General features: G+C 42.1%; 1 protein-coding gene across 3 annotated transcripts in view; it reads left to right on the top strand.

Annotated features, from left to right (window-relative positions):
• The window catches only part of ZDHHC8 (zDHHC palmitoyltransferase 8), a 116,817-nt gene that overhangs the window by 85,820 nt on the left and 11,774 nt on the right, over positions 1-19,223 (top strand). For 2 of the 3 annotated variants that reach the window (XM_075109978.1, XM_075109980.1), the window contains 6 exons: positions 4,843-4,964; positions 9,165-9,322; positions 12,489-12,661; positions 13,353-13,455; positions 16,858-16,949; positions 18,636-18,768. In XM_075109978.1, the coding sequence (XP_074966079.1) occupies positions 4,843-4,964; positions 9,165-9,322; positions 12,489-12,661; positions 13,353-13,455; positions 16,858-16,949; positions 18,636-18,768 (781 nt within the window). Of the gene's footprint in view, positions 1-4,842; positions 4,965-9,164; positions 9,323-12,488; positions 12,662-13,352; positions 13,456-16,857; positions 16,950-18,280; positions 18,323-18,635; positions 18,769-19,223 lie in introns of all 3 variants that reach the window. The other variant, XM_075109979.1, reaches the window with a different exon arrangement.

Genomic DNA, 19,223 nt, shown 5'->3' with positions numbered 1-19,223 from the left:
TTGTAGCCTCCTGCCCCATGTTCCGTTCCTCATCTCTGGCCTCCCGGCAACCAGCACCCTGAGGGAGCCTATGTGCACATATGCTTGTGTAAAATGAACAACTGGTCTTGTTTATTACATAAATCACAGACACATCCTGACACAACAGCCTGTCAGCAGGAGCGGTGTGCCTCACCCCTGCCCAGTTCATGAGGGGGTGGTTGGTGCCCGGCGCTGGGCTCCAGGGAAGCAAACACCAAGGCCGCCAGCCTGGCCCTGACAGAGACTCTTTGAGATCTGCAAAATCCAAGGTGATCCCTTCTCTGTCCTGCACTGGGGGAGGTGGTCTGTCAGTAGTTCCTGTCTCATTTGCAAAAGGCCTAACAGGGGCAGAGGGGAGAGGCAGGTGGCTTTCAGTCACTCTGCAAGCCAACATCAGAGCCAAGACTAAAACCTGGTTCTTGAATTCCCAGGCTCCATCCACTATGGCCTCTCTAAGCATGTGTACAGTTTTAATAAAAAACACCAAATCTTAACTTACAACAGGATTCAAGAAAACCATTCTGTTCAATCACTCAATTATAGGAGAACTATAATTATAAGACACAAACACACCTTGCTACAAAGCACCAAGCAAAAAAGCAGAAAGGATTATTTGTTGTTTAACTTAGCAGAGGAAGGCAGCTGATGATGCATAAGTCTATCTGACACCTAGCAAGTTGTGTGATCCTATTTGTTAATCTTTTTAACTTTCCATTTTATTAGGATAGGGTTTCAAGAGCAAATAGGATAAATGAGATTAAATCTGTCACCCTGCATTACTCTGTTCTGAGTTATGAACAGAATCACGCTATGTCAGAGAAGTATAATTATGAGGAAAATGCTGCCTGTGTAATTGTGTGCTTTGCTCAAAGAATTTGAGATCCATAATTATCTCTAGTATGCCACAGTGGCGTGTGCTGGCTCTTAATTTCCCGCAGTAAACAAAACCAATGAAGGCTTCTCTCCTGAGCAGTTCTTGTTGTAGCATGGCTGGTACCCACAGCAGTAGAATATCATCCTTCAGGTCTCCTGGTTCAAGTGAGGGATCCAAACTAACTTGGAACAGAGCACCCATCATCCATTTACTCTCACACCTACCTTGAATTTAAACATTGATTGTGCAGTGAGGTATAATGGTCATGGGGAGCAGAGAGCCTTCTCAGCTGTAGATGTGCCAGGTGAAGCATATCTAGCTGCTTATGCAAAAAGCAAGTCACAGGACATGTGGTGCTGTGTTCCATCACTTAACTTTTTGGTGGTCCAGGATATTGCCTTTGACCTCTGCAATGACCGTGATTCTGCAGGTGCTCCTGCAAATACAAAGGGTGCAGCTTTCTTTGACAATAATTAAGCTGTAATAGGAAAGCTCTGGGTTAGAACTTGGTGGTTTTGCTCCTAGATGTCAGTGCATGTCAGAAATCCTGGAGTTTAGTTTTTCTTTCTGAAAAGTCTGGTGTTGGTGCTCCATTAGGGGACTATACACTGCTCTTGGCTCTACTTAATTTATATGGCCCTATAAAATTGTGGTAAGCTTCAGGCTATATAATTCCCCTGTGAGGTGAGTTGAAGACACAAAGACTGTAGCCTCTTGAAATGTTGCGTTCCCTAGCCAAAGAAAGCTTTGAATCAATGTGCTGTTTATCTAAATTCATAACAGCTTCTGTGAGAAAAAGCAACTGAGAAGTTCATCTAGATTTGTCCCATAGACTGGTGTTATTGCTGCTGGAAGCCGATCTCCTGGAGAGAGGGTATGCACAAAGAAAAAAGAAACTCACTACAGGTCCTGCTCAAACATCTCTGCAGCTTCCTTCTCTAGGCAGAGCATGCAGAGAGTCAGAAGCCAGAGTTTTGCATGATGGATTAGTGATAAAACAACCTACCAGACTCGGATTAGAATTTCTGTTACTTTGCCTAAACTAAGCGTGCTTCAGGGGAGAGAGACAGGGAGGATGTATCTTTTTTTGGGAATCCTAGTAGCAATTTTATTTTCTTTTTCAGATCTTTTTACAGTTACGAGCCAGGACTTGATGTCCACATCTGTTTTTATCATTCAGTCTAGTTTACAAATGAGGCCCCTTTTGTCCCATCTAATTTTATATAATCTGTGATGCTGCATAAAGATTCTGGGAAGAAAAAACAGAAGGATTGTGAACAGACCTTCTGGCTAATATGTACAATGACTCACTCTATCCTTTATTTCAACTTCCGTGAAGTATTTTCAGATACACTATTTACCCATTAAATGAGCTGTTTAGTTCAGCTTATGGCTAAAGGTTTTCCTAGTATTTTGATGTATTTGTTGGGAACATGACAAAGTAAATCACAAGTGAGAACATTAACAAATGCTTACGTTCATCATCTGGGACAGTCTGTCTCATTATAATCTTGTTCGGAGTAACTAGTTATCTGCAAGAAAGAGTTTCCTGTCCCTTGGTTTGCCAGCTTCTTGACTCTACTGCCAAGAAAGTCTCTCCTCCAAGCTTGACAAGCAATGGGTAACTTCATAACCTTTCTCCATAGGCAGTTAATTCATAGGAAGAAATCAAGTCAGTCACGCCCATTGCCAAATCTAATTTTACTATAATTTAGGGGGAAGAATTCTTCCCTGGGTAGAATTCATTCTATAACTGCTTATTTCAGGATTTGTTTTGCTTTCCTCCAAAGGACCTGGCAGAAACTGTTGTTTCTTGCTTGGCGAGGTCACCGTGGCACATTTCATGGCAAGCGAGAAACTTCTGCCTTGCCTAGGTTTTCAGTTATCAGCAGCTGCTTTGAGGGAAACTGAGCATGGCAGCAAGTCAGTATGACCTTGCTGCATGTTGAAATTCCACCTCTTGGGGAATGTAGGGGTCTTAGGGTACCTCATGGAGTCAAGGTGTCTTCAGCTGGGTCTGTCTGAGCTAGTTCATCTCCATCAGCTGTCTCTTCTACCAGACCTGCTCCTTTCCCCAAGCTCCACAACCACCTGGATGAGATCCTGAATGCAAGAAAAACAGAAGGAAATTCAGCTCTTCTCCACTGAGCTCTCAGCCCTTTCCCATTCTCTTATTAGGTGTTAATTTCCTGGGCCTTTCCCTGCTTAAGACCAGTCTCAGGAGAAACCCTGTGCTTCTGCTCCCCCTCTGTGGGCTGTAGCAAAGCATCCTTACTCAAGGGATAAGATTTATTTTTCCCTTCTCCCCCCTCAGGCTGGGGGTTTGGCCCCAGCCACAGATGTACCTTGTTTTTGGCTTTACAGTTCATTCACCCTGGATAGGATTTGTCCATCTTTTACTCGCTCCAGGCCAGGCTGATTGAAGCACACACAAGGAAAGGTGCTTTTAAAAGCAGTTTTCAGCACTGCAATGTTAAAAGCCTGGCTGCGAAGAGGAGAGGAGCGCAAATCAATCTCTTCCTTCTTGCTCACAAAGAAATTGGAGGAGAAAACGTGGTGCCCTTCTAATGCTGGCCACAAAAGCCGTGTTTAACTGTGTCTGTTCAAGGTCAATAACACCATTCTCAACTGTTCAAAACAGCATATTGGTAGCAAAACTACTGTGAATTAGATCTGAGAGAAGGCTGGTTGGTTGTTGTTGTTTTTTCTTTCTCTCCACAGGCTTCAGCCTGGCAGACAATCAGATTCAACTGTAGATGTAATTCAGGCAAACTACAATCCAGAACATGTGGGCAGATGTATGATTTATGGTAATGGTGGTGAAGTATTGCTGCTGAATGGCTGTCTGCTCAGCAGCTTTGGAGGGTCCCTGGCTGTCAAGGCAGGTGGAAATCTAAGAAGCCACTCAGGGGTCTTACTTTTTTCAAAGAGATTCTTTGTCCCATGTTTTTCCTTATCGGTATTTGCAAGGTTCATGAGATTGATCAGATTTTTCCCCTCAGAAATCCTATAACACCAAACCTCTTTATGCAGAACAGAGAAGCAAATTTGGCCTAGTGTTTAGAGACAAGCTTTAGGGAGGTTAGAAATGGCTGAGTGAATAAACACTGCTTTTTATTGGGTAAAGATGCCTGTAAGACAAGCTGATATATGCCTGGGTCCTGCCCTTCTCTCCTGGTAGGAAGTGTTCTTATTTGCAGCTAGAACGATTTTCCTGTAACTAACAGGCCTTTCTCCATCCTCTTTTCAGTGTCTCCTACTTTTTCTCCTTTACCCTTTAATCTTCAGTTCTCCTCAGTTAGGTTTGCCGGGTAGGCAGCAAGTCTTTCTGGTGTTTCTGGAAAGCGCTCGTGTAGCAGATGCCATCCACTTTCTTTTCAATAGTGCATTCTTACATTCTGCTGACACCTGCAGAGCCCATGCTCAGACTAAATTTTCCCCCAAGGAGAGGTTTTGTAGTGTTGGTGCTGATTGTTATTTGGAGTAGAAAACCACTTGGAGGCATTGTGAGAAGTGAGTATGCTTCTCTTTGTACCTGCCGTACAGTGGTTTAAGAACCCTACTCTGCTTTACACCAGTGAAAATTGAAAGTAACATGGATTGCGATGAGGCTATACAGAAGGCAAACAGAAATGCAACAATGGGATGAAGGTTTTACACAGAGAAGCAAAATGCCAGGTTGCAAATAAGGCAATAGGGTTGCAAAGCCCTATGAGCCATGTGAACAATTGGTGCTTTCTGTGCTATGGAACAAAGCAGTCTGCAGCATACTTTACATCACTGAAACTGACTCTGTGGAAATTTCTGTGGTTAAGTTGCAAATTCAGCCTTACTGCATGGCTAGCAGGGAGGGGACGAGACTACTTCTCTATGTGATGATACTGAATGGGAAGAAACTACGTGTTACAGCCAAAAGAGCCCTTACCTATAATTCTTCTTCTCCACAGGTGCCCCTGGTTGACGAAAGCCATCTCCCCAGCCATCCCAGTGTACAATGGGCTTGTGTTCTTGTTTGTACTGGCAAACTTCAGCATGGCAACTTTCATGGACCCAGGAGTTTTCCCACGAGGTAACAGGGAATGGGACTGTTGGGGGGGGATTTGAAAACCCAAGCCAAAGGAGGTATTGGATATCCAAATACACTGTTTGCTGACTAATCCCCTTTTTTCTGGTATCCTTTCTTGTAGACTTTATTATACTCAGCTGGCAGTAGAGGTGGGATAGTAGTGAAATGCTGGATCCCCTCCATCTCTCTTCTGAGCTAGGAGGTGTCAGTTGTCCTTGCACTTGCTCAGACTGGCAGTCGAGGGCACAGGGTTGTGCAGGATGGTTCTCCTTGAGCAGCTCTCCTGACTGATGTGATTGCGACTGCCATCCCCTGTGTCATGCTGGCACGCTGGATTTAAGTCACTGTCTTCACAATAGGTAGCAAAGCATGGTGGAGGGGAGAGACTAAACTTTCTGAAACAGCTTCATCAAAGCAGACCTTCCAAAAAGCCTTAAACCAAATGCAAACAAATGCAAAAGCTAAAAACGATTATGATTAAGACTTGCTTTAGAGTGTCTAAAAATGTATACATTTAGAAAGATATGCCTGCTTAAATTAGTACTGATTCATAGCTGATTAAATAGGATAAAGATCGTTCAGCTTTTGTAATGGGAACCACAGAGCAGCTATCTCTTTTAACACATCCTAATGAGAGAATTATCACCTCATTTTATCCGTCTTCCAATAATTATTCACATTCAGTTTGCAGCAGAAACTGCTCTAGGCATTATTGCTAAACCAGTGGCTCTGTGCTCTCTGCAAGCTGTGCTTTCTCACCTCTATTCACTGAATTCAATATCTATTTTTAATTGCTACCTGGCAAGAACAAGGTATCAGTCCTGCTGGCTTCCCTGAATAGCAAGTGCCAGGCTTCTCCAGGTAGCAGGGTCTAATAATGAGCATCTGCCTGCCATTCCTCTCAGCTGAAGCTTTTGAACCCCCGATTAAGTGTTGCAGCACTACAGTTAAGGAAATAATTGTGTGTAAAGGCAAAGGCAAGATTCAGTCATTTGTGATGCAGTGTTTAGGTGCTTGAAGGTTCAAATAGGTGCTAGTGAGGTTTTCAAAAGAGATTTTCACTTAGAGCTTTTGAAGAGTATCCTGGACTTTTTGGTTCCTCCATCTCAGGAGAGATCACAGTGGTTAAACATGCTTTAGGTATGAGGTTATCAAAGGCATCCATGCTCTTTGCCTTCAGTAGGAGGAGGGCTGGAATAAGTTCTTCAGTTTTAAAAATCTCATTCTGGGAATCTAATATCTTTGTGCAATGTAGTTCCCTCAGAGCGGAGCCTGCAGCCGGGCGCTCACCATGCCCTGTGAGCCATCAGTACTGAGTGTATTGTAAATTCATACCTTCTTTTGCACTTTTCTGACTTCCTTTTGGAAACAAGTTCTTTATTTTGGACTTTGCATTTAAAGGAAAAACACACAGGGAGGTCAAATAGAAATGTTGAAACTTTCTCATCACCTTCCCTCCCTTCCTGCCTCTGTAACACAAGGGAGTCAGGAGCAAAGCAGGAAGAGGAGGAGTTTCCTACAGCTCGCCTTTCTTCTGTCTCTTTCTCTTCATTTGTGGCTTTGGCCTTATACCTCTGTGCGGTGCATGTGCTTGGTCTCGATGAGGCTGGGAGCAAGGGGAGTGGGGAAAGGCTGAGAAAAGGGATGGAAGTCATCCTGGAAGAAAGTGATGGGGTAGGAGTTTAGATGTGTGAAGGAAGCAAACTGATACGGAAAGGAAAAGATGGAAAAGACTATAAATACAAGTGCTGGGAGGAAAGAAGAGCAGATGTTATTTCAGATCACAAGTGTGCATGTGAAAAAAGCTATCACCACCCCACACTGCCCGCAGAGCTGCCAGCGCAAGGAGTTAAAAAATTGTAGGTGTGGTTTAAAATGAATATACAATATTCCTGTTTGCTTTCTGTTAATGAAATTAGGTTTATTCTTCTTGGTTTTCAAGCTTCTTAGCACATTTCTGATAGTTACAAATTTAATTCAAAACCAAAACAACAAATAAGCAATACAGAAGCTGAGATTCTAATGAAATCACATGATTCCTTTGCGGAAGCCACCAAAAATCATAAGATATGACATAAAAACATGAGACTTGGTTGCTGTGTGTCAGTGGATCAGAGTATGAGAATCTGTGTAGTAAGATACATTCCTCTGCCAATGTATTCTTCTCCTCAGACCACTGAAAGCTGGAAATAAACACATTTCTAGCTATATTGTATGAGCTTACAGGTTCTCTGGCAGGTAGAACTTGATCTATGGGGGGAAGTAAACTCAGCTCACTCTTGCGTTGCTGAAGGGGGCCTGAATCATGAGATTCATTACTCATTTTTGAATAATTTTTTAATTTGTTGGCTCTTGAACGCTTCTGGTATGAATCAGGATTGGCTCTGGGCAAGTGAGTTGCCAGTAATACACTGAAATGAATGAGGAGGAAAGGAAGTATTAAGTCACTGAAATTGGGGCTACTCTGACAAATCTGATTTATGGTTTGGAATGAAACTGGCAATGTTCGTTGCTGGCTAATTATAGATACCAACTAAAAACTGGCTTCCAATATTTTTGATATGAATCTATTATATACCAACTCGTCAAGAGTGTGTCAATTCTGCAAGACTAATGTGTTTATATGCATGATAGAATGTGCACTTTTTGTCTGCATAGTCAGGTTTTTTATGAGAGCTTAAATGGTTTAACTGTTCTGGTGTCTTGTTTTCATATGCCCACATGTATTTTACAGCATGGGCTTTTTTATAATAGTATTGAAGAACCTACAGGTTGTGTTTATAGAAGCACCTAAGGGATTTAGAGTCTAGCTCTCGCTAAGAGTCCCACTGACTAGTTATAAAGGAAAATTACAGAGAATGGTGCCAGTAGAGCACCCTGCTTCCACGCAGAAACGCTAATCCAGAGGACACCCTTGCCAGGTAAATACGGTAGCTGAGCCTGGTCCCAAGCTCATTTAAGTGAAGGGAGAAACTACCTCTGAAGTCAATGGAAATTGGATCATGGTAACACATCTAGGGAAGATTTAATGTAGAACTAAATGACAGTGATTGATGGCCTGCTGGGACAATATTATCAAATTCCACCTAATTTGGAGCCATTCAACCAATGGCAGCTGCACTATAATGTTTAACCAGGTGTTAAATAGATGTGAACATCTTAGACTTTCTCTGTCAAAAGGAAACAAATAAAGATCACAGCGATCTAGAATAAAAGACGAACTTTCATGAACATCCTCATTTTTTTCCTTTTCTTCCCGATATGTATTTGTCTGTTATAGACTGGCCTTTATTTTGTGCATTCATTTTTAAACGGCCTCTTTTCTTAAACAGGGCAGCGCTTAGCTGAGATGATAAACCATCTGCCCTCGCTTTGTCCCTAATAAGATGATTGTGATACTGTCATCGTCTTACTAATGGCAAAGAGAGGCTAAATGACTAGCTCAAGGCCACAGAGTGAGAAAATTGGAGTACAGGACTTCCTGACTCCTAGTCCTGTGCTCAGATCAGTAGACCATGCTGCCTTTGAGAGAGGTGAGATCTTCCCAGTTATGTGCCATTACCAAAGCAAGAGCGTTGGGGGTATGCTACGAAGAGGTGGGCACCGGGTATGCTATAAAGAAGTAAGCACTGATGCAAGGACTTTCCAAGGGCACACAAATTGTTTCAGAATGGTATATCTCACTGTGGCATCAGACTCCCTGGAGCAATGGGTCTTTGGGATGACTGTGGGCTGATGCTGGAGTGCTGAACAAATCATTGTCATTTCGGGTCATCTGGGTTGATTTTGGGTATTTGAGCTAGCACAACCTCCTTCTAGTATTTGTCGATATACTTTCTTTCACTTCATGTGCTGGTAGGCTAGCATTGAATTAATCCCAAATGCATGCAGCAGAACTACTCACAGCAAGGGCTTGGGTGACTTCCATCCCCTCTTTGACTCTAGTTTGCAGCTCATCTTACTCATTTGGATGTAAATGCTGCCTAAGATAAGACTCAAACACCTCTCTCTGTCCAGGGGCTGGTGAGTAAGGCTGCAGCCCAGACAACCTGTTCTGACAGTCCATGGCTTCCACCACTCTGTGATTTCTCTGACAAGCCCAAGAGCCTGTGCAGTGCCCCTGTGTCCAAGGCACTGACTGGATTAGCTCTTTCATCTTTACCCTCTGTTATTTTCACTAACTTTTAGTTTTGCATTGAGCAGCAGATGAAGATGAAGATAAAGACGACGACTTCCGAGCTCCACTTTACAAGAACGTGGAGATTAAAGGAATCCAAGTACGGATGAAATGGTGTGCCACCTGCCACTTCTACCGTCCTCCCCGCTGCTCCCACTGCAGCGTCTGTGACAACTGTGTTGAGGTAGCAGTTCTGTTGATCACATGATCTGTTGGCTTTGCATCAGTGATGGGGTTGCACATACTACTGGAAACACACAGTTGGGTGCTTCCCCCACTATTTCAGTTCTTGGAAGTTCCCAGCTGTAGCCTTGTTGATGGACTCCTGCTAATTTTTACCATTTGAAACATAGCCCTCAGTTACAATGTATATTACATATGCAGTAATGTTTGATGTCAGCTTTGTTGCCAGTGGTAATTAGAATAAAAATGTATAATGCCAGCTATGTCTTCCTTGAGGTAGCTAAGATATCATGAATGTTAAAAAGGGGTGAATGGAAGAGTTGATGCCGAGGCAGAGTTCAGGAGAGCAGGAAATTCAGGGTGAACCATTGAGGCTTGTCATGTGTGAGCTTAGAGCTCATCATTTAATTGGGAGCAAACTGGTGCCTACATTAGCGGACAAGCAGAGAAGCTAGAATGGTGTGCGAGCTTTAGGAAAACCAAACTCAGAATTCAGCAAGTGGTTCTCCAGGCAATGGAAGGGCCCCATGTTTATTTCAGCACCCCAGCTCACAGCATGAACTCGTTCATGTTTCTAATGTTGGTGGCTCTGAATTATGGGACTTTCATGTTTCTTGGTAGCTGAGGGTCTTGGTGAGGCACACGGGATTTTTAAAAAATAACCCCCAAACAATCAGATGTGCTTTTGGGCTATAAATGTCTCTCAGACTTGTAGGTACAGAGTGCTGTATCCACAGCAGTGTATTGCCAGGGGGGATTTTTTATTGCTGAGCTAAAAATTCCACTTCTTAAGGATCATTTCTGCTGCAAGGTCTATTTTTTTTTTCCAATAGAAAGATGAAATCTTTAATATGTCTAAAATATATTCAGCTGTGCCATTAAAATGAAAGGAATTACTAATCAGAAAGGGAAAAAACACTGGAGTCATCTGGAATGCTGTATACACCATCTTCGTCCTAATCCTCTTTGCCGTCATCAAGGGAATAGTCCCAAAGAAAGCAGCACAGTTACGTGTGAGAGAAAGGCTGCCTGGGTTTATCTTGTGTCAGTCATTTTCTCCTTCAGGGCAATATATATCTAAGTTATAATTATCTGGAAGCAATGCTGTGCCTAGTAACCATCGATAAATAGGACAAGGCTGTCCTGTTGTGGAAAGCCTTACAAGGATGCGGATTTGAGAAGGTGGAGAGTGAGGGGCTGCCAAGGTCCCTGGATAGAGGGCATAGACACAGCTATTCATAAGTTGTGTCACACCATTTCTTTCAACTGCTGTGAATTATTGAATAGAGCTGGATTTTTTGTAGAAAACCTGAGTTGTATATCCCTAGTTTTAAAACATAAATGTTTTCATTAATCCTAGATCCTGAGGATTGTTTAGATGATTGTAAATCCTCAATTGTCCCATGGAATCTCTTTCTTCTGCCCTCCCCTGTGGCTCAGCGTGAAAATTCATTATCAACAAATGATGTTTCCTCAGTAAAAGATTGCTCAAAACTCACTGGTGTAAGCAGTTGCAATTTCATGCTGCCATAAGGCCTCCATGGGATTCAGTTCTGCAGCAGCAATGAAAATGGGAGAGAATCCAAAAGTAACGTAAATAAAATAGCAGAACACAAGGTGACTCTGCCTAGCTCTCCAGAAGTTTTATTGATGGTTGATCACTTGAATGTTCCTTACTATTGTGTTGGGCAAGTAAGAAGCTCTGTTTCTATAATTAAATTACAAGTGCAGTGGAGGAATATAGGCAAAATGCATTGATGACTTCTGAATCAATAAGTCATGGTCTTAAACAGCGTGCTTTATTGATTCTTGTGGTGCTTATTTCCCACTCACCTGTGTATTCTAGAAGAGCTTGGAGACAGCGGTAGGAGCAACTCTACTGGCTTTTCCGTGTGGAGCCCATTCAGGATTGTAATTCGCATCTTTTCACTTTCAGCCTAGAATGAGCAATAAAAATTCTTTTCCCAAATATAAAACTTTTGAGCTGATTTGATAAAAATCAACAAACAACAAAAGCCAACAATCAGTTAAAACCTAAAGCCTGCCATGACCAGAGGGACCCAAAACCGAACCTGTGGCAAAAGCAGTCAGGTTTTTGTTTTCTTTAGAGAAGTGTTTGCAGAGGGTACTTATATAGTTTCATAATCCATAGATACTTTGGGCTGCGTACAAGATGTGCGTAATAGACATAAGCTATGTCAGCATTTCAGATACAGCCTGAAATGATATTTATTAAATTGCCTCTGTCATTTTCTAATGTGCTTTGAGAAAGCTCTAATCCATTTCCTTGTATTTTGTAAATTTTTGGTAAATACATTGTGCAAAGCCTAAAAATACAAAACCCCCTTTGTCATCATTGAGGAAAGTTTAAAAATAGCATTACCACAAAACAAAGAATAAACAAGTCATTTGTTGATGTAATGAGTGTGTAATACCTGTTCTGAAGAACACGGAAATAAGAACGATTTATTTCTTGCATCTGATCTTGTCTTCACATCAAAAATAATCCCATTGAAGACAGTGGATTTACAGGCTTATAACACTGTATGAAGGCACTTGAAGGGTATCTGTGGCTTGCCCTCATAACTAAATCTCCTTTCAAAAGGGATCTGACTTTATGAGGGACTTTGAACTTTTGACTGAGACAAATAGTTAGATTTGGACTCATAAATATTAATGAACTTGTACAGAACTTTGCCTGTGTCTTCTCTCTGGGGACTTCCTTGGTAAAAAAGCATCTTTTTTTGATGTCTGTTTTAAAGTGAATTCATTCAGCTACATATAAACACAGAAATGTGGGGCAGAGAATTCTGAAGCATTATTGCGTCTTCAAAACATTCTAGATTATAACAACTTTGTTGTAATTGGGGACTCATGCAAAGGATGATAAAAAATGAGTGCTTCTGCTGCTGGCAGATAAATAGCCTGCCTTTTATTTTTTTATAGCCTCTCTTCAAACCCTATAAAAACTCAAGTACTTCTCCATCTATAGATACAGAAACCACTTGGTCCTAAGAAGAGCTTTATAAAGAGGGTCTAGCATGTTGTAAAGCTGCAGAACTAGTGTGACATAATTGTACGTGACGATGGTTCAAGTTTATCTCTAAGACAATGTATTTCCTTTCACTGTTTGGATATTGCTCCCTATCTCTCCCTTTCTTTACAAGGATTTTGACCATCACTGTCCATGGGTCAACAATTGCATAGGACGGAGGAACTACCGCTATTTTTTTCTCTTCTTGCTGTCCTTAAGTACGCACATGGTTGGAGTATTCACTTTTGGGCTCATCTTCGTACTAAACCATATGGAAAAGCTGGGAGCAGCTCATACTGCCATTACGTATCCTTCTTGGTCTTTCAAGACTCAAGGTAGCCTTGAGGAAAATGCGAAAGAATGAATCTGAAGATTTGTTGTCCTGGAACTGGTGGAGATCTACTCCTCTCCTGATCCCCAACACTCTTCCCCTGTAAATGCTCAGAGCAGGTTTTCCTCTGTACCTGTCTTACCTGTGTAACCATCGATTACCCCCAAAACTAGAGCTGGCCTTTTGTCTATCTCAGTCTTTGCCATGACAGCCCAGCAGAAGGATATGCTGCCTCCCCGAATTATACTTCCAGCTGGGTGCAACTTTAAACTGCTGTGTACTATTTACTGTATTTAAAACCCTGTTACTGTATTTTAAAGCAGAGTTTGCCCTGGAGGCAATCGCCCTGCATGCTAGTGTAACACACGGACCGCTGGCTCTGAAGGGAGCTACCCCTTTTGATAGATCAGTGCAGAATGGTGTTTACAAGATGGTTAGAGCCAGAATCAATGAGTTTGTGTTATTTTTTTAACCATATCAAGGATAAGGACTCAGGCTAGGCACAGATGGACTTAACTTTGAGGTAAAATTTAGTTAGACCTAATTGAAGGTGAGGGATGCCCTCCCTATTTCCAAGATTTTTTTTTCCCTCCTTTACCCTCTCCCTCTCCTTCATAACCTCTTTTTCCCTTCACTCAACCCAGTTTCTTTAACTCCTGGATGCAGAATGGCTGTCATGTGTGTAGCTGGCTTATTCTTTATTCCAGTCATTGGTCTCACTGGCTTCCATATTGTTCTAGTGGCCCGAGGGCGCACAACAAATGAGCAGGTAAGAAGCAATCCTTTCTCTGTGTTTGTGGCTAAGAGGTTGAGTCGGGAAGGACAGTCAGCAAGTCAGCGTGGGTAAAGCAAAAAATGATCCAAACCTTAGTGGTAAGAGCTAGTCCTGTAGCTACTGCTCCAGCTACTGGAGCTTTTGTGAAGATGTAGGAAGATTGCCTAGTTTTTCATTTTCAGATTTATTTTCTTGAATGCACTACAAGCAAAGATTTCCCCTTTCTAACCACAAAGGATCATCCTGGGCTTATTACCATTTAAAATCTACTCATGGCCTTGAAATAGGTTTTATGTGGTGAGTACCATCAACCCCAGAAGTTCAAACTTTATGAGTCAGGCTGAAAAAACCATGAGATTGAATGAAAGAAAGAAAGGAAAAGATTAAATCATGCTTTTGCCCCGTCTCCTGATATTTCCAACTCCCCCAGCTAACCCACACTGCACATAATAAGGTCTGAGCTAGCTCTTTGTCTCGCTCTCTTTGTGTCTCTCTTGTTCTCATGTGTATGTGCACATGCACACAGAGAGGCTATTGGACCTAACTTGTTTTGTTTCTCCCAACCGAGTGCCAACATGACATCTTGTGCCAAAAAGCTTGTGAAACGTCAGTTCCCCTGCAGTTACTCAAATGTTTATAATCCACAGCCCCTGCGTGGGGGATCCAGACCTATGTGCATGTGCATATCAATAGCATGGTTCGCATGGTGGAGGTCTAGTCATGGGATCAGTAGCATGCCCCTGCCATTCGTAAGGGGTAGCTCAGTTAGAAAGCTTGCCACTGGGTCACGCAGCAGTGTGTGGCTCAGCTGCACACAGCATTTTCAGCTTTCTTCCCAAGGCTAATTAACTGTGTTCATTTCAGCGCTTCACCCTCTCACAGCCCCAGCTCCAAAGCACCCCTCACATGTCTGTGGCTTTCTAACTTTTTTCCCCCACACTTTGTTTTTTTCAAATGCATTTTTACTGTTCTTGCATCTATGGGCGCTCTCTAGCTCGTGCCGAGCAGTGTGATGTTCTGGCTGTCCTTCAGGCTGATGGCTTCATGCTCATGTAGCTTGTATGGCTGCTGTGCAGGCTGTAAGAGTTGAAGACATCTGTCTGAGGCCCGGCCGTCATAAACTGGGATGAGATTGTCTCCTATCCCACAAGAGACAATAAAAACTTTTATCCAGAATAGTGTGGGAGGTTACATAAGCAAAGAGTCTGAAGTCATCCTGAATTGTTGCCTAACGTGGCCTTTGAACAAAGCAGGCTTGCCATAGCTGTAGATCTTTAAATGCTTTTCTCTGTCCTGCTTGGAATCAGCTGCTCTTCATTTTAAAATTGATTTTGGCCAAGTATTAGGTTTGAGAGTGCTAACAATAGGAGCATGAAACCCAGGGCATTGCAGTCTCATAGCCCAAATCTTGGTCTGCCTTAGGCTTGCCTTTATGCAGTGATGAACACTGTCCATGCAAATTTTAGGCTGAGGAAAGCAGAAATTTCCTGAAATGAAATTAAATTTCCCTGAAAGGAAAAATTTAAATTAAAAAAAAGTACAATATACCTTATTGTGCTTGTGGCTACACTAACATTTAGGAAGGCTGAGAATTCTGCACTTAACTTGGTTGAAATAACTGTTGGAAAACGCATCCTAGCTTGGTTTGGTTTCCTGAGCTACCAAACCACTTGAGATTAATTCATCTTCCCATGCCATTTTCTGAAAATTGAATATCATCTGGTCTTAATTTCCATTTAGTCATATGTACTGCTGATCGTATCTGGAGGATGGATGTTCCTAGCCTTCAGGTCCCTTTCAAAAGAAGCATATCTGAGTAATCAGAGGACCAGACCAGGAGTGATGGATATGAGATCTGCTCCTGGCTTTGCCACTGTTTTAAAACATTCACTTTTCTGCTGCAGTTCCAGTATCAATTCTCCTTTCTCACACTGTTGGATATCTGCTGTCAGCTTTCCAGTTACAATATGCTCAGCTGCGCTTGTCATCTTTTCCCAGTACATTTTATAGGCCCGTGGTACAGACATATTTGGTGTTTTACTGATAATTTCTGGTATTTGTTCATTCCAGCGTTCCTAGGTTTTGAGCACTCGTGGTAGGCAGACTGTGATTTAGGAGTGCATAGTGGCTGAGTTTAGATGTTTGCGAGCTTTCTGAATGCCTCTGAAAGTCTTTCATGGAATCAAAATAACCCATAACCCAACATCTGCTCATGTCCTGGTATTTTTAGGTTCTGAATAGAGTAAATAAATATACTTCCTTCTGAGACTGCTTTCTATCAGTGGATTTCAAACTACTTTAGAAACCAAATTGATATAATTAGTAATGTAGTCTGTGAGTTAGAGAAATTTTTTTTTCATAGCGTGTTTGAGAAAATGGGCACAGAGATATGAAGTGCTTTGCCAGCATCTGGCACAAGTCAACTTAAGCCCAGGATTGAATGCAGATGTGCCAAATGTCCCAGGCCCATGTTTTAGTCATCAGGTTACTCAGAACTTCCAACATTTCTCTCTTGGCCTTTTAAAGAGTTTTATGTTATATCAAAGAGTCCAGCAAAATATATTGCAAAATCATTTAATCATCATTATTTTATGTGCAAGTAATTGAAGTATTTCTGGTACTGTGTAAACCTGTTGTTAGATCAGAACTATGAGTTAGTTAAAATGCATTACTTGCAAACAGCAACAGTAATGCTTTTAATGGCAACCACTATTAATCTCTCTGCCTTTATTGGTATTTATCCCCATATGGTTACTTTCAAGTATCTGCCTGTAGAGTACAAACCCTTTATAATGCTTATGAAGCTTTGAATGGATCCCGCCAGTTTAATGAGGCTTGGCTTTTATTAAACTAGCTCATTTCCAAGCAAACATCATAATCACCAGGGAGTTCCTGGCACCCTCCTGCATAAGGCAGTGGTTTGTACTGATCGCTGCTAGGGACGGGATGCTGATAGAGAGGAAACACTGCTCTCATGCAGCATTACGAATGTTGATTTGACATTCCTGTTTGTTTGGAGGGGACTTGCCAAGGCAGAGGAGTGGAAGCGATGGGGGAATGGAGAGGCTGAAAACAGGATGTCTGGCTGACAGCTGGCGCAAATCTAATGCAGGAGCAGCATGGGGAGATGAACCTGGCCACTTTGAAAGCCAGTCACATTGAGCTCACTGCCCTTCTGGGAAGGGATCTTTAGCTGGTGTGCCTCCTAGCTAGGAGTAGCTGATGGAGGTGCTGTGTTAGAGCAGGAGAGAGGAAGTGCAGCATTCAAAGAAAAACGATCTGTTTGGGAAGCATAGTAGGGTCAGAGCAAGGCATGCTTGTTCTTGGCTTTCTGGGGGTTGGGTGATGGTTTTTATATGACCAGAAGTTTGAGCACTGTCCTGAATATGTTTCCAGGTGACAGGTAAATTCCGTGGGGGAGTGAACCCTTTTACCCGAGGATGCTGCGGAAATGTGGAACATGTGCTCTGCAGCCCCTTGGCTCCAAGGTAAGAGAAATGCTCTCAACAGGGAACGAGGTAGCTGGGACAGAGGAAGAAAATGTGCTTGGTTGGGCTTAGAAGTGAAAGACTGTTGATGAAATAAACAGGGAAGTAAAGCAAAGCACTCCTGAAGGCAGAGTTCTGTGGTAGCTGCTTCACTGTTGCATGGCTGTAACCTGTCCAAGCAGTTGCTCTCTTCTTGTAATTCATGACCCACATCCCAGAAATGTTTATTTGGAAAGAGCATGTCAAATTATATCAAGAGCTGACATCCTTGTCTTCACCAACTTATTTAGCCAGTGGATTTCAGTAACAAGGTAAGTTTTCTGTCTGTTGTCATATTCCCAACCATGACTATTTGCACTGTACAGTCAATGTCCAGTCTGCTGGAGAGAAGGGAAGAATCTAAAATCAGCCTTTCTCCTTAAGACATAACTCTAATTTAAGGCTGCTGGGGTTTTCAATCTCACTGGCACTTTCACTATCATAAAACAGATTTTCAATGAGGTCTGTATCATCGAACTTGGGATTTTATTTATGGCTTTCTATTTTTGGGGAAATGGATTCATCGTTTCATTAAAATCAGGATTTTAATGCAGTAGATCAGATGGAGTATAAATATCCTAGGTGCTGAGCTGTCCAGCCTGCAAACGTGTTAGTAATTGTACTACAAGAAGGCTTATTTGAGCCTTTTCTGGGTGTTGAGCAATTCCAGACCCTGACACTATTATGTCTTTTTTTTTTTTTTTTTTGGTCCCCTTTGATAAGCCACAAGTAAGTCCTAAAAGACTGTTGCATGTGTTAAGGTGAAGACACTGGAATAGCTGCCTCTCAAACTTACCAAATGTGAAAATCAAGTCGAGATACTTTAAGAGAGCCAGATATTAGAAGCTGGGAGACACTCCTGTTAAGAGAGGGGTGTGAGTACTATCTACCATCACGGCTATTCTCAGGCTTTCAGCAAGCAGAACGTTTGTGTTTTGTGAAGACCTGTTCAGATTGTCCTGTATATTGAAAGTCACTGAGCCATCACTATCAGAATGTCCTGATCACTAAATAAAACAGAGAAAGATTGTGTGTGTATTGCTATTTGTATGTTGTAGGGCCAGTGCCCAATTGCACTTACAGAATTCTAGTCCACTGGAAGGAAATTATATATCTAAAGTCAGCCATTTCCCTTCAGATTTGTTGCTTCCTATAGACCTGTTCCTTTTACCTCCATTTATTTGAACACTCTAAACATGCTACAGAAACAAATCACCCTGTACTAAGCTAGAACTGACAGCACATCGCCTTCTCCATGTTAACTCCCCATGTGCTGGGTCTTATTCCCCCAGTCACCGTCTTCCACCGCAGGGAAGCTGTTTCATGTTAACTAGGTAAGGTCTAGTAAATCGCTGCCATGGGTGGTAGGCCTCTTTTTCTCTCTTCATGTGAACTGTGCTCCTGTCCATCGGTGCATCAAAAATTGCTTGGGTTTTTTAATGCATCCTCTCCTTTTGCTCACTAAAAAAAGCATTCATCTTTTTATTTCTTTTTAATTATTACATCCACTGAAATAAATGGAGTTTGCTCACCTAGATTCTGACATATTCTTAAATCATACCCTGGAAGCCGGAAGATTTTCTCATCTCTATGCCTTCTTCTTAGGTTATTGTTTATTTTAATGATGACTGTTGAACAATTAATCAGGTACATAGTTGAACCCAAGAAGAAGCAAGCTGTGAGTGTGAAGCCTCCTTTCCTCAGACCCGATTTATCTGAGCGACAGATCACAGTGAAGATCAGTGACAATGGGATCCAAGCCAACCTCAACCGGAGCAAGGTAAGGCAGCCTTCAAGTGCTGCTTTTGAAGAGCATGGATCGAGCATTTTCAAGCCTGGGAATGAGTTTGTCATTGAAAATTTCTTTGAGATGATGCATTTTTTGATAAAACAGTAGAGGTTGAGTCCTTGTATTACACTTCATCCTCTGAAAGCAAACAAAAGGTTCAGCAACAGCAGTTCTTGATCCAGTAACAGCCCTTTTTGCAGCTCTGCAATGGAATGCCTCTGGGCATCTTTTGGAAGAGGTGGCTGTTCTTTGCAATAGTTACTTTCTGTCCCACGAGTTGCCGCCTCTTAGTGGTCAAATTAATTTTAATGAACCTAACACTGTGCAGGAACTTTTTACCAGCAGGTCAGCTGTTCTCCTTCAAAGAAGGGTTTGAGCTTCCAGACTGCAGGAAGGCTTGAGCTCCAGTGAAAGGAATATTGGCTCAGAAGCTGAGTTCTCTTCTC

Source organism: Phalacrocorax aristotelis, chromosome 15, assembly GCF_949628215.1.
Source record: "Phalacrocorax aristotelis chromosome 15, bGulAri2.1, whole genome shotgun sequence".
Lineage (NCBI taxonomy): Eukaryota > Metazoa > Chordata > Aves > Suliformes > Phalacrocoracidae > Phalacrocorax > Phalacrocorax aristotelis.
This window is presented reverse-complemented; position numbering and strand designations above follow the sequence as displayed.